The sequence below is a fragment of the Anolis carolinensis genome, chromosome 3 (assembly GCF_035594765.1).
Source record: "Anolis carolinensis isolate JA03-04 chromosome 3, rAnoCar3.1.pri, whole genome shotgun sequence".
Classification (NCBI taxonomy): Eukaryota; Metazoa; Chordata; class Lepidosauria; order Squamata; family Dactyloidae; genus Anolis; species Anolis carolinensis.
In genome coordinates this window covers 261,527,183-261,544,323 of record NC_085843.1, presented here as the reverse complement: position 1 = coordinate 261,544,323, position 17,141 = coordinate 261,527,183, and the positions used below count along the sequence as shown (strand labels likewise).

Below are 17,141 nucleotides of genomic sequence, written 5' to 3'. Positions count from 1 at the left end.
TGAAAATGATCTTTTGGTCTTTTGGGGTTTTGTTTGTCAGAGATGAGTGGGATTGTTATCCTGCCTCTTCTCTCTGTTGGTAAGGGCAGCATACAGATTCCCCTGTCATAGCTTCTTGCTATCTCCTCTGCAATTAACACTGTAAAGTTAAGGTTACTACTGCAGTGCTGCCAGTAGGGTTTGCACCCAAATAAGGTGGATTTTCCTGTTTCTAGCCCAATGTGCTTAGAGTCCACGAAACTCAGCGCTCACATACACCAACATCTGGGACCAGTCCAGTGCAGAAACTTTTCAGACGCTATCTCTGACCTGCAGCAGGGACAGGAACAGAGTGCAGACAATCCAGTTGGTTTGAGACTAATTTGACACCACTTCACAGTCATCCATACCTGATTGCCTCCTCCAGGGGCTTTTTGGCTGGCTGTTGCAGTGATGCATATGATATATCCCTGATCCATCTTATTTTCCCTGTGCCTCCAAGCAAAGAGAAAGAGGGATGGTAGCACTGGTCTGGACAGACCAGTTCATTTTGGATCAGGTCCTACTGTCCACACTAAACTTGAAAGACAGGGCTGCTCTGAGATTTATTAAAGCACCAAAGCATTCCCCAACTTAGCATGATGTGAAATAAACCGGATTAACCTGTTTAACACCTTGTCACAGACTAGAAGTCTGATCGTGTGGATATCCATGTTCAAGTTTTGATCCCAATTGAGGTTGGAACCAGCATTGACAAGCCCTTAATCTCAAGCCAGTATGGTTTGACTGTAGGGAAAAAGAAGGAAGGAAGGAAGGAAGGAAGGAAGGAAGGAAGGAAGGAAGGAAGGAAGGAAGGAAGGGGAGAAGTATATTTATCTCCTGTTGTTTTCAGGTTCAGCATTTGTGCCACCGCCAAACTTCTTTTTTCCTCATATTTAATTTATCCAAGCAGCCATCTTGGCTTGAAAAGAAAAATAAGTAGGAGGAAGTGGCATATTGTGTGTGGTTTGAACCTCAGAAATGCAATAAAGGCACCACTAAGAGAGAGAAAACTGCTGAGGAAAGAGAAAACCTTCTTTGACAAAATTCTTTAGCTATTATGTCATCTAAATTTCACCAAATTATACATACCACCACCAAGTACTATTATTCTCAAATAGATTACTTGCACAATCCTATTACCATTTGGATGAGAATGTGTAGAACATGTGGGGCTGTTCTGTTGTTCACTTTCAGTAAAAGTATGTAATAAGGCACTCTACCATTCCAGCTGTATTGTTTCTGCAAATTGTAGCAAAGCAATCCCTTGTGGAAAACAAGATTTTGGAAACTCCTTCTGCAGTCTCATAATCTCTTCTTTTAGCCAACAGCTTCTGAAATATTTTCTCCCCTACTAAAGGGATGTTCCTGGGGTTCCTGAAGGGTTTTTACTTTTTGCTGCTATTTTTTTAGAGGGGAAGCTGATCATGAGGTGACTCAACTAAAACAATATATGGGCTGGTTTGCCTTTGTGGTGAATTGACAGGGCATGGGGCAATCTCGGCACCCTGTAGCCTGCCTTGCCCTTAGCGGCGCTTCTCCATCACACATGGGGAAGCATTGTCATGCGACTTGCCCTGATGTTGTCCCTGTTGTTCTTTACAGAACATGGGAGGCCTCCCATGTTCTGGGCACAGCGTTGTAGGACGTTTGCACCCCAGTTCATCGACAGAGCCTTGCTGAAAGTCAGCATGTGTCATGTGATGGGCGACATAAGGCTCCATGGATCAACTACGCTACCCCTAGCCCTAGGAAGGAAAATTGAGTCCTGTAAGAGTTTTCATGGAAAAGGGGTGTCTCCACTGAAGGTTTGTCTCCAATCCCTGTTTCCACATCAAGCCAAAAATTTCAACATCCAGTTGTCACAGGGACAGAAAGTGAAGTGATATCTTCTGAACAGGGGCACAGACAGGCTGGTTATTCTTGCGCCCAATGCAACTAACAACTCTAGTTCTAATCAGGGTTATATGGCATGTGTCCTTCATTTGGGCTCACTTCCAAGTAAGTAAGCCTGAGATGATGGCAGCATAACAATAATTGATTTCAACAGTGTTCTGGAAACTTATGATTCAAGCACTAGCTTGTGCCACAAAGAATGAAGCTCTCCAAGATCACATCTGGATTGTTCCAAATATTGTTTTAAAGATTGGATTTGTATCAATGTTTTCAGATATGAATACACTGTTTCCTTCAGCTGAGTCATAGGAATGAATGGTTACTGTGTTTTCTGGAAGTATAGAGACTCTCTTGTAGGCAGTGTGGCATATGCAATCTGCATACTAGAATTAATATTATGAGAACGAAATTTTCCCAAACCAGTCATTCAAGCTTCTAGAGGAAGAATTTCTGGTTTTTTTTTTTTTTCATTTTGTGTACCAGAACTAAAGGAGACAGAAATTGCTGGTACAAACACCTCTTTCCAGTCCGGTCCAACCTTTGGCAGTTAAACAGCCAGGCTTGCTGCAAGACATTAATCAATGTACTCCAATGACTTCAGTAGCAGCCTATTTCTGTACAGCTGGAGATTTAGCTTAAGTATAGTTTCCTGGAGCCTCCAGTGGCTCAGTGTGTTAAAGCGCTGAGCTGCTAAACTTGCAGACCAAAAAGTGCCAGGTTCAAATCCCGGGAGTGGCTTGAGCGCCCACTGTCCAGCTCCTGCCAACCTAACAGTTTGAAAACATGCAAATGTGAGTAGATCAATAGGTACTGCTCCGGCGGGAAGGTAACGGCGCTCCATGTAGTCATGATGGCCACATGACCCTGGAGGTGTCTACGGACAACGCCGGCTCTTCGGCTTAGAAATGGAGATGAGCACCAACCCCGAGTCAGACATGACTGGACTTAACGTAAGGGGAAACCTTTACCTTTCATAGTTTCCTGGGAAAAGATGTGCAATTAAAAAAACTGGAAATGGAACACCCAATTGATAAACAGCAAGGAAAAGACTTTTCCCTTGCAAATGATGAGTTAATAAATCTTGGTGTTTGTGTTTTTGTTTTAATTTACAGCTGGCTCATCCTATCATAATACAGAATGTCAACTACACTTCTCTGCTGCATTTCATCAATGGCAGCCAGATGTTTTGTATCAGTCAGAAACATTCAGAATGCCTGACAGTCTGAACATGGTTAAACACTCTTTGTTGGGGATTATTTTTCAAACTATTTCTAAAGGCTGATTGAACTAGTGTTTCTAAACATTTGTCATAACTACTCAGGAGGTAGGAAGACCTTATTCATCCCTTCTATCAATTCTTTGGCACAACTCCCACCATCTGGATACATGCCAGTCTTTGCTGAATGCACATGAAGTTGTTGTGGAAAGGGTTTTTTTTAATTTTCTTCTGTAAAAAAGAATGGTGGTGATAGAGTTTTAACTTCTAGCAATATCCGCACCCATCCAGGTGTGTACGCTTATGCACAGCTTGCATTTTACTGTCTCTGTAATGCAGATGGAGACCACCACTATTTCATGCCCCCTCTTGAGCTGAATCCAAGAAATAAAAAAAGTACTCTTTGTTTTCTGTTGTTTAATGAACTGCTGTTGAACCACCCACTTGGGCCTGCAGGGTAATTCATTATTTGTACAATAGCTATTTTACTATGTAAACTCTTCCTTAGAATAAACATTAGCTTTGTCAGCCAAAAACCAGACTAATAGTGTGTGAAGACTTGAATTATCATACTATTTTGATTTTTGTTCCTTCCTACTGTCTTAAGATGAATGCTTCTATCAAGGCTGGCCAAAACATTTTGCTACCTATGCCTCCCTCCTGTCCCCAACTCCATGAGCAGAGATGAACCAGACTGGCAGTTGCTTTGACACTGGAGAACAAGCCCTATGAGGAGCGGCTTAAAGAACTAGACATGTTTAGCCTGCAAAAGAGAAGGCTGAGAGGAGACATGATAGCCATGTACAAATACGTGAAGGGAAGTCATAGGGAGGAGGGAGCAAGCTTGTTTTCTGCTGCCCTGCAGACTAGGACACGGAACAATGGCTTCAAACTACAGGAAAGGAGATTCCACCTGAACATCAGGAAGAACTTCCTCACTGTGAGAGCTGTTTGGCAGTGGAACTCTCTCCCCCGGACTGTGGTGGAGGCTCCTTCCTTGGAGGCTTTTAAGCAGAGGCTGGATGGCCATCTGTCGGGGGTGCTTTGAATGCGATTTCCTGCTTCTTGGCAGGGGGTTGGACTGGATGGCCCATGAGGTCTCTTCCAACTCTACTATTCTATGATTCTATGATTCTATGGTGATGGGTTGATAGGATGTTATGCTCTGTACCTGAAAGCTGCAGGTTAGCTTAGATAGCAATTCTATTCAAGGGCATGGCCCATGGCCCCGTGCCAATTCCCAAGGCATTGGCAAGTTTCCAGAAGTTTCCACAGCCCATTGGCAAGTTGCCAGAAATAAAGAAATAGGTATAGTTAATAAACACACACAAAAATGGAACCAGTCCCTAGAATTTGGGAGGGAAAATTTCTGGCCCCCAACATCCAACAGCTTGGCATACATGGACTTTGAAGACCTAGGACAGGCCACATGGCATGCATAAATGTGCCATTCAACAGGAATTGCTGGGACCTTGCATTGCCTTTCTCCAGCATTGCTCTCTGTAGTGCCTGCCTTACATTGCCTTATAGTAGGGGATCCTTACCTCTTTTCTCCCTGCTTGACTGCAGCCAGGAAGATTGCTATTAAGATGTGGTTCTCAGTACCATGGACTTTTTGTATCCACTGAAGTTTGCTTCCAGGATCCATTCATTCAGTCCCATTATATACAATGGTGTAGGAAAATGGTGCTCCTTACATAAAATAGGAAAATCAAGATTTGCCTTTGTGTGTGTGTGTGTGTGTATATATATATATATATATATATATATATATATATATATACCCCCCAAACTACAGCCCATGTGCCAAATCCAGCCCACCAAGGTCATTTTTCTGACCTCTGCTGCTACCGCTACACCAGTGGTTCTCAACCTGTGGGTCCCCAGGTGTTTTGGCCTACAACTGTATACTGTATTATATGTTGCTGCATCAATCCACTGGGCCAGGGACAGAAAAATTGGTCTTGCTTTCTTAACAAGTGCTACCTTCATACAATTACTTCTAGGAACAGAGACAAACTGGGCTCTGAGATTAATAAGAGGCCTCTGGTAAAACAATCTACAAGTTTTGTGGTACATAAATGTTTCATAAAAAGGAAAACTGCTTCAGTAATAAAAAATAGGGGTCAAATGGTGGCCAAGATGGATGAGAGGATTAAGAATCTTGGTCAGATCAATTACATTTGTGGCCTAATTGGTCACATCTGTCCTATTGAAATCATAGCTAATTTATCTTGATATAAAATGGGATTTTAATGCAGCTACACCTCCTACCCCCACTGCCAGCTTAGCCAACTAATCGTAGAAATGTAGAACTGGAATATACTCCAGAGCTCATCATAATTCCAGCCACTTGTCATTACAGGAATTCAGAGCTAAATCATTCCTGACAGTTCTTTATCATATTTATACAGCATGTAAAATTGGATCAAAAGTTGATAAAAGCATGTAAACATAGATACAGCTAATCTATTAGAAGTGGAGGGCAAACTAGCCATGTTGTGGGAAATCCACAATCAGTTCTCCGGATATTGTTTTTCTTTGATTAAAAAATTGCTTTGGGGATTCATTGTAGGATAATTTATGTTTCTTCCAGTACCTTTTTCCTGGTAGAATCATGTTCTTTCTAGAAATACCAGATAGTTGAGGCATCTAACTATTTGGTTGTAGCTAAATTTGGTTTTATTGTATTTTTTTCTATCTGAAAAAATATCTATCTACACTCCAGAAGACAGGAGCAGAATTCAAAACGATCTTGACAGACTAGAGAGATTGGCCAAAACTAACAAAATGAAGTTCAACAGGGACAAATGCAAGATACTTCACTTCGGCAGAAAAAATGGAAATCAAAGATACAGAATGGGGGACGCCTGGCTTGACAGCAGTGTGTGCGAAAAAGACCTTGGAGTCCTCGTGGACAACAAGTTAAACATGAGCCAACAATGTGATGCGGCTGCTAAAAAAGCCAACGGGATTCTGGCCTGCATCAATAGGGGAATAGCGTCTAGATCCAGGGAAGTTATGCTCCCCCTCTATTCTGCCTTGGTCAGACCACACCTGGAATACTGTGTCCAATTTTGGGCACCACAGTTGAAGGGAGATGTTGACAAGCTGGAAAGCGTCCAGAGGAGGGCGACTAAAATGATTAAGGGTCTGGAGAACAAGCCCTATGAGGAGCGGCTTAAAGAGCTGGGCATGTTTAGCCTGCAGAAGAGAAGGCTGAGAGGAGACATGATAGCCATGTACAAATACGTGAGGAGAAGTCATAGGGAGGAGGGAGCAAGCTTGTTTTCTGCTGCCCTGCAGACTAGGACACGGAACAATGGCTTCAAACTACAGGAAAGGAGATTCCACCTGAACATCAGGAAGAACTTCCTCACTGTGAGAGCTGTTCGACAGTGGAACTCTCTCCCCGGGGCCGTGGTGGAGGCTCCTTCCTTGGAGGCTTTTAAGCAGAGGCTGGATGGCCATCTGTCGGGGGTGCTTTGAATGCGATTTCCTGCTTCTTAGCAGGGGGTTGGACTAGATGGCCCATGTGGTCTCTTCCAACTCTACTATGATTCTATGATTCTATGATTCTATGATTCTATGATTTCTGTTACCTGTGTGCAATATTTTTAAAGCCTGCCTCCCAGATATAAAATTATATCCATTATCTTTCACATCCCAACTAATATACCCATTTGGTGAGCAATTTTCCTGAATATCTAGTAGTATATCATGCTTAATAATCTATGCATTTTGGTGTATCTTTTACCCTCCTATATTTTATATATATGAGGTGGGGTGTGTGGATGGAGATCCATTATAAAGTTCGTAGAAGTCCAAAGGTTGGAGTATGACTATATACCGAGTCACATACTGGAGATGTGTTGAGCTGCAGAATGCTAACAAAATTAATTTTCTGATATCCCTAGTCTTAAGAAGCTTTGGGTTTCTTTGGAATGAAGAAGAAATACTAATAATAACAATACCCTAGTTTATTCATGCCTCACACCTCTGAGAATGCCTGCCATAGATGTGGGTGAAACGTCAGGAGAGAATACTTCTGGAACATGGCCACACAGCCCGAAAGACATACAACAACCCAATACTAATAAATAATAACAATAACAGCATCTGGAACAATAATTAAATGTAGAAGGGGAAAAGAAAAGTGCAAAACAATTGAGATCCATTAAATCTGCTAGTGAAAGTAAGTCCCTGTTAGGATGTGTATGGCTGAGCTCCAGGCATAACTCAAATCCACTTACCAATTCATATTCCCATTTTGTACATAGGGTAGAAGCCAATTTGCCAATTGTAGCTAACTCACTGGTCTGCTTCAGTCGTTCTCCTTGCATTGGGATAACTGATTCCTTCCATCTCTGAGCATACACAGTTCTTACAGCAGCTATCATGCCATAGTAATATTCTCCCATTTTTTTTCTAGACAATCATCTAATATTCCCAACAGAGAAAGCTTCAGTTTCATGTTGTGTTTGATTTTAACAATATCTTCCAGCATCAAATGTCCAATATTTCAGGACTTTTCTGCAAGACCACCATGTATAATAGAATGTCTCAACATTGTGCTCACATTCCCAACCATTTATTAGAGTTGCCCTTATACATCTATGATTCTGCTATTCTGCGCCCAGGACAAGGGAAATTGTTCAAAGAGGTAATGGATATATCCTTCTGTACCATACCCAAGAAAATACAGGGTTGTAAAACTGGGAGTTATACATCATATATATTCAACAACATTATACAGTGGGCCCTTGGTATCTGCTGGAATTTGGTTCCAGGACCCCCTGTGTATACTAAAACCTATGGATGTCAAAACCCATTATATACAATGGCATTGTAAAATGGTATCCTTTATATAAATGGCAAAATTAAGGTTTGAAAGGGTTTTTTTTAGAGGGCAATATTTTCATGCTGAGAATGATTGAATCTGTGGATGCAGAATGAGTAGATATGGAGAGTCAACTGTAACCTACTGTTATGGGCTCGCTATTCTGTTCCTATCGGTTTGAAAGCTGTTTAATTTCTATTATATTCTATGATTAGAAAAATGCCATGGAAGAAAAATGCAATGGTTAAGATCCCTTTGCTTGGCTTAGTAGCTCCAATTGAAATTGGAGGCCCCTTTGGGTACGTTCTACCAAGGAGTTAGAAATCCAATTGCAGATAGTTTATAGTAATATTGGCCAATTGAAACTATACTCTTAGATTATAGTTTTAAATATGACATATTGATAGCAAAAAAAAACTATTGCTACATTCCTTTTGTTTGTTTACCTATGTTTATTTTAGTGTTTCAATAATAAGGAAATTTCTATAAAAGCAGAATACATAAGTGTCCTCAGTGGGAGATTTTATGATTTCCATAATTGTTGCATGTTGTAAAATACGACCAAATCAGCACACATTAGTCAAATAGCTGTGGAACAGCTTGCAAAAATGTAATGTTGTACTCTCTCGCATGTACATGCTACAGATGATATTTGTGTAATGTAGTTCAAATTTGCCAGTATGAAAAATGTTTCCAGATGTATTTGTTTCCTTACAGATTTCCGGTCAATTGCTTCACGGATATTTGTCAAAGGACATCAGCTAGGTTACACTGAAAACAAACCCAGCAGCTCTTTTGCAATTCATTGTGCTAGCTTGTGTTGTCACTTGTGAGGGGGAAAATTCCTCCATGTACTTTAACAAAATAATGCTAAGCAATTCCTTTTACTCTGTTTAATCTGGAAAAAGCTGTGAACATTTTTCTTGTAGGTGGCAGAGCAGCCTTTCTGTTTGACTATTGTAATCTTAAAAGATCTCAATGTAAGATTTTTCGGTGATTTGCAGCCCATCTTAAATGGCAAAACTTCATCAGAGAATCCTGAAAATAAGAGAATAGATACTGTGAAGTAAACAAATAATACAATGATATCTTCATTGTAGCTGAACATGAGCACTAAATCTGTTGTTTGAAAGACAATTAAGTTCATCCTTTTCTTTAAAATCAGCAGCTGGCAGAATTTATTTTTGAAATAATGTATTGATAGAAAATATGAAAGGGTATAGGATGATATGTTGTAATCTCCTAGAACCTTGTTCAGTTGCATAATCCACACAGAACTAAATCTGTTTAACACTATACTTTTACAGTGTTATGATTTCACTTTCACAAGTTTATGGGGGAATAGTTAGAATTGTTACCAGAGAACTTTTCTCAAGGGTTCCATAAGATTCGGTCACAACAGTTAAAGTGAAATCATAGTGCTATAGTTGCATAGTATGAAAAAAATCAGTTTTTCCCAGCAATGAAACAGCATTCTGCCTCTGTCCTCCATTTTTGGTGCCCCATCAACAGGGAAAATGGGTTGTACTTCACGGGATGCCACAGCCTGCAAGAAAAGTGTCCTTAGACTATAGATTGTCCCTCTCTTGGCTAGATGGATTCAGGGTCTGTCTAAGGAAGTTCTGTAATGTATTCAGTTTAATTTTAAAAGGTAAAGGTTTCCCTTGACATTACGTCTAGTCGTATCCGACTCTGGGGGTTGATGCTCATCTCCATTTCTAAGCCGAAGAGCTGGCACTGTCCGTAGACACCTCCAAGGTCATGTGGCCAGCATGACTGCGTGGAGCACTGTTACCTTCCCGCAGAAGCAGTACCTATTGATCTACTCACATTTGCATGTTTTCGAACTGCTAGGTTGGCAGAAGCTGGGGCTAATAGCGGGAGCTCATTCCGCTCCCTGGATTTGAACTGCCGACCTTCAGTCAGCAAGTTCAGCAGCTCAGTGGTTTAATCTGTTGCGCCACCAGGGGCAGTTTAGTTAGCCAAGCCCAAATGACTGAGTAGGATATTTATAAAACATAACACAGAAAATTATGTATTGAGAGTCTGAATCCACTGTTCATATGCTTTTGTTTTAGTTCCCATCACTAGAAAGAACTTGACCTTATTACTTTAATTTTACAGGCAATAAATTGAACATCTGACAATCAAATGATTTCCTAGTGGGTTTTGTGTCTTTTTTCTGTTGTTTGCCTAGGACTTGGACCATGTACAGATACACCTGGAAGAAGTGAGATTCTTTGATTTATTTGGTTACAGTGAGGAAGCAGGGGCCTGGCAATGTTTCATGTGTAATAATCCTGAAAAGGCAACAGGTAAGCAGTTTTATTTCCTCATAATGTTGTGATAGACAAATATTATAAAGTTCAGAATCTGACAGAGCTGAAGGCTGCTTTCATAAATGGCATGCATCATGCAACCAAATCTTTAACAGCTTTCTCCTACAATAACAATATCTATCCATGCATAAGCCCCATTGAATCCAGTTAGACTTATTCCCAAGTAAGTCAATTAATACAGAGTTGTAGTCTATAGCCTGTGGTGCTTGTATGGATAGTGATACATAGCTAAAGTTATAGTTCTGAGCACAACTAATAGGGAGAATTCTTATTAAACCCAAGAGCAATACCTCAGGTTTCACTGTGAACTTTGCATCTCAAATGAATGTTGTGCCGAAGCTCATCAAAGCAACAAGGCAAAATGTATTTCTGGAAAAATTTTGTGGGGCAACTATGGTGAAGAAAAATCTAACATACACATTGCATTGGTTCAGGGATAAGATCGAAAGGAATTGTTGTCAATATATGGTCAGTCTATAGCCATGTGAAATCACCCAAGTGATCTCACATGACTGTGGGCCATGCTGTCCACCAACTGTGCTTGTTTTTTTTATAAAATAATCTTTATTAGTTTTAACAAAATATTTAAAAAGAATGAGAATAATCCCAAATTGGGAAAAAGAGAATATATATATATATATATATATATATAGAGAGAGAGAGAGAGAGAGAGAGAGAGAGAGAAAAGGAGAAGAGAGTAGAGAAGGAAAAAATAAAAAAGGAAGAAGAAGAAAGAGAAGAATAAAAAGAAAAAAATAATAAGTTAGGTATTAAAAATGACTTCACGACAGTTTCTTCGAGATGTTTCACCTTTTCTTTCTCTCTTTAAGTTTTCTTAGACTTTTTCTCCATTTCTTCTCTTTCCCTCTTCCTTTCCGTTGAAGTTGTCTTTCCTTCTCATCATATTATTCTTTTCTTCTCCTTTGTCGTCTATTTTTCCTTTCTTCTCTTCTCTATCCGTTTTGGGTCTTCTATTATTCTATTCCAGTTTGTTTGTTTTAATTGGTTCTCCTTTGTTTTTTGCTAATAAAAAGGTCAGTCTATCCATGTTTTGTATGTCAAGCACCTTTATCAGCCAATGCTATGCTTGTTCTAATAGGAGTTTTTTTTTTTGTTTACTTCAGACTTTTTGTGAGAAAGGACTTATAAACAAGCAATGTTAAATGTTTGTTCCAGTTTGCCACCAAAATTCAGTGGCCAAAAGCTACCATCAATTTGGCATCATAGTAATAGCAGAGTATGTACCATGGTGAGCATGGCTGAAATGCCTAAATTGCTTACTGCTGTCCTAAAAGCAATTGACATACCAGCTTTCCTAAACTGAGCCGTTAGTGGCTGAACAGGAGACCTCCTGGGTTTTACTATCTTGGCAGAAAAGTGGGATATGAAACCGAACAACACTTTATGTCAGCATAAAGCTAGTCAGTATCAGAAAATATAGGTACCTTTTTGGAAAGGTTGGCCAAAAGTAGATTTGAAACAGATTTCACTCAAAAGCAAGACAAAAACAAAACAAACATTCCGGCCTAAATAGAAGAGATAGTTTTATCTAGAGTAGAATGAGCCAACTACTAAATCATAAGAAAAAATGTGACAAGTCTCCCTGGTACAAAGGATTTCTGTTGCTGAGACTAGCAACTGAATTTGACTAACCTCATGAATGCTTGTTTATTAAAATATTTCTAGCTATTCTTTAAAGTCAACCATTCAGCATTTTTTGCCAACAGTATGACATGTGATGACATACGATTTCAATATTTGATATTGAATTCTGCTATTTGATATTTCAAAATTGCTATTTGGCATAATTTTATTTAGCCTTCAGTGATATTTTACCAGTAATAGATAATATGTTGTCCAATTCAAAAGTTGATCAGTGTTAGCAATTGACAGCTTATGACATTTCATTGATAACTGATATCAAAAATAAACCATTCAGACATAATATTTCATTTTTAGTTTTTCTGTACTCAGCATACTAAAGAAAAGATAACATATATCAAAGTATTTAGACTGCATGTTGAAGAGACTTAGATACAGAGCAGATGGTATTTTAAGTGGTGATTGTACAGAACCAACCCTTCCCATAAATCTCTCCAGCACAGAAATGACAGAATGTAGTTGACATAACTTTAACATTCAAAATATAAATGGAATGTTTCGTGTTTTAAATTCAAAATTCAGATACAAAATTAGGAAAGTTGGGACAACTTATGCCAGCTCCCTTGATATATTTTTTTTACTCCAGTGGTCTCAAACTGTGGTCTTTCTGGTAATTTGGATTTCATTTTGCAATAGCCTCAGCCACCTTGTGCAATGAATCTACTTTCAATTGATTGCTTTTAAAATAGTGTTTACTTGTGTTATTTTTTATTATAGTATTGCATTTTGCTTTACTCAAGTCTTTTTGAGTGAGTGTTCAGAGAGAAGAAACGAGGATATAAATGTATTGAACCATCATGATGCTCAAGTACTGAAATATTTCTGAAAAATATTTTCAGATGATACTGTCATCTCCCAACATGACGGCATAGGATGACTTATTCAGGAATTGATAGAATCCTTGTGTATTCAGATTTAAATAACGAGAAACAGATATGCTGGAGCACTGATTCAGAGATTTTGACTGAACTAGCATTATCATATTTTGAAAAGCCAAAGGGACACGTTTTCCCACTGACTACTGTAAAGCACTGATTGCTATGAAAACACTCACTTGAAATATCCCTACCATATAGACTGTAACTAAAAAAATTCTCAACACTCCTTGTATTTAAATAACAAATTTAACTGATTCTTTAGCAATAATTAATCTTACCAAGGAATACTGAGCTCAGGTTCTGCAGCTTTGCAATATAATAATAATAATAATAATAATAATAATAATAATAATAATAATAATAATGATAATAATTTCTTGCCTGCCTTACAAATTACTTATTTTTCATATCAGGAGTGACTTGAGAAACTGCAAGTCGCTTCTGGCATGAGAGAATTGGCCGTTTGCAAGGATGTTGCCCAGGGGACACCCGGATGTTTTACCATCCTGTGGGAGGCTTCTCTCATGTCCCTGCATGAGAAGCTGGAGCTGACAGATGGGAGCTCATCCCGCTCCCTGGATTTGAATCGCCAACCCTTAAATCAGCAGTCCTGCTGGTGCAAGGGTTTAACCCATTGCACCACCAGAGGCTCCTACAACATTACTAAAACACCCATATACCAACAGATTGATCTTGATTAAATGTGCATGTTTACTGAAAAATTAATAACTGTTTAATAACTTCAAGCAAATTTGAATAAAGTAATAACTTCAAGGGCATTTGAGGGAAATGGAAGTATTGTACTATTTTATGGATAAGATCCAGTATAAAGCTGGCGGAGTGTAACATTCTACCAGTTTATTCATGTATTCAGTCTACATAATAGTGGTGGGAATGAAAGAAGGGCCTTTCCTGAGGATCTCATAACCCAGGCTGATCCATACAAGGAGACAGCATCTGCAAGATAGCCTGAACCTGAGCCTTATAGGTGATAAAACAATACTTTCAACTGTATCCAGAAACAGACTGGCAGCAAGCGCAAAGTGTGCATAGGAGTAATCTGTCATCCATGGAACATAATCTTCATTTACACTAGTGTCACACTCCAAGTGGGTTCCATGTTTCTATCCACTTTACTATTCCATCTGTGAATTCAAGAGAGCAGACAAGGGGATGGACAAGGTCCCTACTGGAATGTTGTCCTGCTATTGATCAGTCCAAGGCTCACTTAGTTTCAGCAAGATAACTGTATCCTATGCACACTAAGACCATGTTTTAAGTTGTAGTTCACTTGAAGATCTTACTCAATACACAGAAGCAAATGCAATTTGAAAAATTAAAATCATGCAGTCATGCTTAGCAAATAGGAATTGCTGATATGTAATGTATAAATCCTGTAACTAAATAGAGCTTTCTAATTCCTATACGGTGCTGTTTGTTTTGTTGCTGATTTCCATTTTTGTTGGGTGTGGCCCAGTCAAACAGAAATACACCAATTATTCTTTTGGACCGGTGTGTTTGAGCTAGAAACATTACTCTGTTCTAGACAGATGGAGATATGCAGAGAAAAACAGATGCCAGTTAAAATGAATTGCCATCTGAAGATGTGAAGCCATTGAAATCCTACAGCAGGGTGGAAACAGCTGGCAATTAGGGAGTTTGGACAACTTTCTAATGCTGACTGTTGGCTGCTGCGCAAAGTTGAAGATTTTATTTTAAAACTTCATTAACTTCAGAGAGCTTTGCATGTGCATATGAAGTGCTTTTCATTGTATTTCACCCAGATCAGTTTTTCATAAGTCAGAATTAATTCCGGTGGAGTTTTTCAAAGAAAAGTGGATTCATTTTACTCAGCTGCACATCTGCTCAAGGATCTGCTCTAGACTGAGTCATTGCTCCATTAAGCAGTTTTCTATGCAGTCCCAGGACAAAATAAACTAAGGCTGAAACTGTAAGCAATCTAAATCCATTCAAATTAAAAAGACTTACTTCCAAATAAATGGAAGATTTTAGCATACCAGTCTGCTTTCTCATCACCATCGCCTTAGTGTAGAGAACGGAAATATACTGGCTTTAGAATATTCATTATCATAATTCTCTGCATCAGCACCTTGGCAATCTGTGATCCCATGACCTGTCTTCTCGACAGCCTCCATAACTCCACCTTCTTGCCTAATGCCCTCTCTAGCATACCTTTTAGTTTTGTTTCTTTTTACTGAAATTTTGCAAAAACAGCAATACAATTAAAAAAAACAGAAAGCAAAGAAATAGAAAAAATGGGGAAACAACTTGGAAAAAGTGAGGTGGAGAGGGAAGAGAATGGGAATCATGCCCATTGACATTACATGACTACTGGCATATCAGAACAGAAGCAGTCCCTTCTGTTCTGACTTAAATAAGTAATGGAGGGACAGTGATATTGAGAGAAAATGTTCATTACACTAATGGATAAGATACAAAGCAGCAACAAGACATGACATTGTGTGATGAATACTGGCCAAAGATGCTATTATCCTGCTGCAATTCCACTTTGCTATCTTCATGTGACAAAATCCTGAGTTAGCAGTTTCCTTCCTTTTCGAAACACTCCTTTATAGTGAAGTTTTAAAATCTAAGGGCCCTTCTAGACTGTCATATAATCCAGAATATCAAGTCAGATAATTCACATTATCTGCTTTGAACTGGATTATCTGAGTCTATACTGCCATATAATCCAGTTCAAAGCAGATAATTTGGATTTTATTCAACTATGTAGAATAGGCCTAACACAACACATCACCCATCTACAAATGTCATGCTCAACTTCTGGAAATGTTCTATTAGCATTGTCTTTGAAAAATCCTGCAAATCTCTTGAGAAGACAAATGGACAAACATCAGCGTTCTGGAAGAAGCAAAGACCACTAGCACTGAAGCAATGATTCTCCGCCATCAACTTCACTTTGCTGGCCAAGTTGTCTGAATGTCTAATCACTGTCTCCCAAAGCAGTCACTTGATTCTCAACTTAAGAATGGACAATGGAATATCGGTGGACAACAAAAGAGATATACAGATGGGCTGAAAACTAACCTTTAAAATGTGGTGTAACACCATGAACTGGGAAGCCCTGCCACTCAAGCATTCTAACTGGAGATCAGCTGTTATCAATGGTGCTATAAGAGTCATCAATACGGGGTGAAAAGAAGAAATGTGCCAAGACAAAGGCATGCCAAGATAATCCTTTGTTGTGACTGTCTTCCATCTGAAAATCTATGTCCTTAATGTGAAAGACATGTGGATTCAGAATAGGTCATCACCGTCATTTAAGGACCAAGACTCTACCTCTGGAAGACCATCATACTCAGTCATGAGTGATCACCTATGAAAATGAATAGATCATTAAGCTAGCATAGTGCTTCAGCAGATTTTGGACCAATAGTTTATTTCTGATTGTCTTAAGGACCTCATCCCATGGCCAAGGGCAGTGCTCCTCTTAAGGGCAAGATGTGGAGCCCTTATCTCGCCAGTCAGCAGGACAATCACATAAAGGAAAGCGAGGAGCGTGCGTAGCACATGCAGTCCCCCCCCCCAATGGAGCTGGCAACACAGGAGGCTTCCCGTGTTGCCTGATCCATGACAGCTCCACGGGGGAAAGCCATACACTCTACGCACGCTCCTTGCTTCCCTCCATGTGAATGTCCTGCCGGTGAGATGAGGGCTCCATGCCTCACCCTTAAGAGGAGCACCACCACCGGTCGTGTGACAAGGTCCTAATTCTCTTTTAATCTGATGAGCATTCCGCCAACTACATTGGTCATTCATGATGTTGCCTAAGAATTAGATGGAAAAAAATCCACTAGGCTAGAACAGAAGTTGGAAAAATTATTTTTTAAACACTGCATCTTCCCAAATCCTCCAATTGGCATTACTATTTGTAGTCCAAATCTTTGCAAGCTATTTGTAAATCTGTCAGGCCTAATTCAAATAAAATCGTATGAAACGGAAGTGTTAATGCAAGTCTTTTAAAAATCCTACCATTGTAAAATATGGGCAGAGCCAATGCACTACACCATTCAGAAGGAGGAGAAGGCAGCCAAGCCTATGGTAGAGATGGCAAGAGAATGCAGATAGCAGAGTGGAGGAAGGACCAGCTCCAAACAATGTGTTCCTTGAATACTTGGCTTTGAGGAGGTCTTGGAACCAAGTGGCTATGGGAGATTACTGGCCATTTTCATACCCATCACACTGATCGTGCCTTGGGATTTCTTGACATTCAAGAGAAGGACTAGTCAGACTTCACTTTGTATTTATTC

At 39.5% G+C, this 17,141-nt stretch overlaps 1 protein-coding gene across 5 annotated transcripts in view; it reads left to right on the top strand.

The window, feature by feature from the left end:
- Positions 1-17,141, top strand: part of veph1 (ventricular zone expressed PH domain containing 1) — a 150,524-nt gene that overhangs the window by 118,963 nt on the left and 14,420 nt on the right. For all 5 annotated transcript variants that reach the window (XR_010004783.1, XM_062976703.1, XM_062976704.1 and 2 more), the window contains one exon: positions 10,168-10,285. Coding sequence is in view for 4 of the 5 variants with exons in the window: in XM_062976703.1 (XP_062832773.1) it covers positions 10,168-10,285 (118 nt within the window). In the remaining variant the exon portion in view is untranslated. The remainder of the gene's footprint in view (positions 1-10,167; positions 10,286-17,141) is intronic.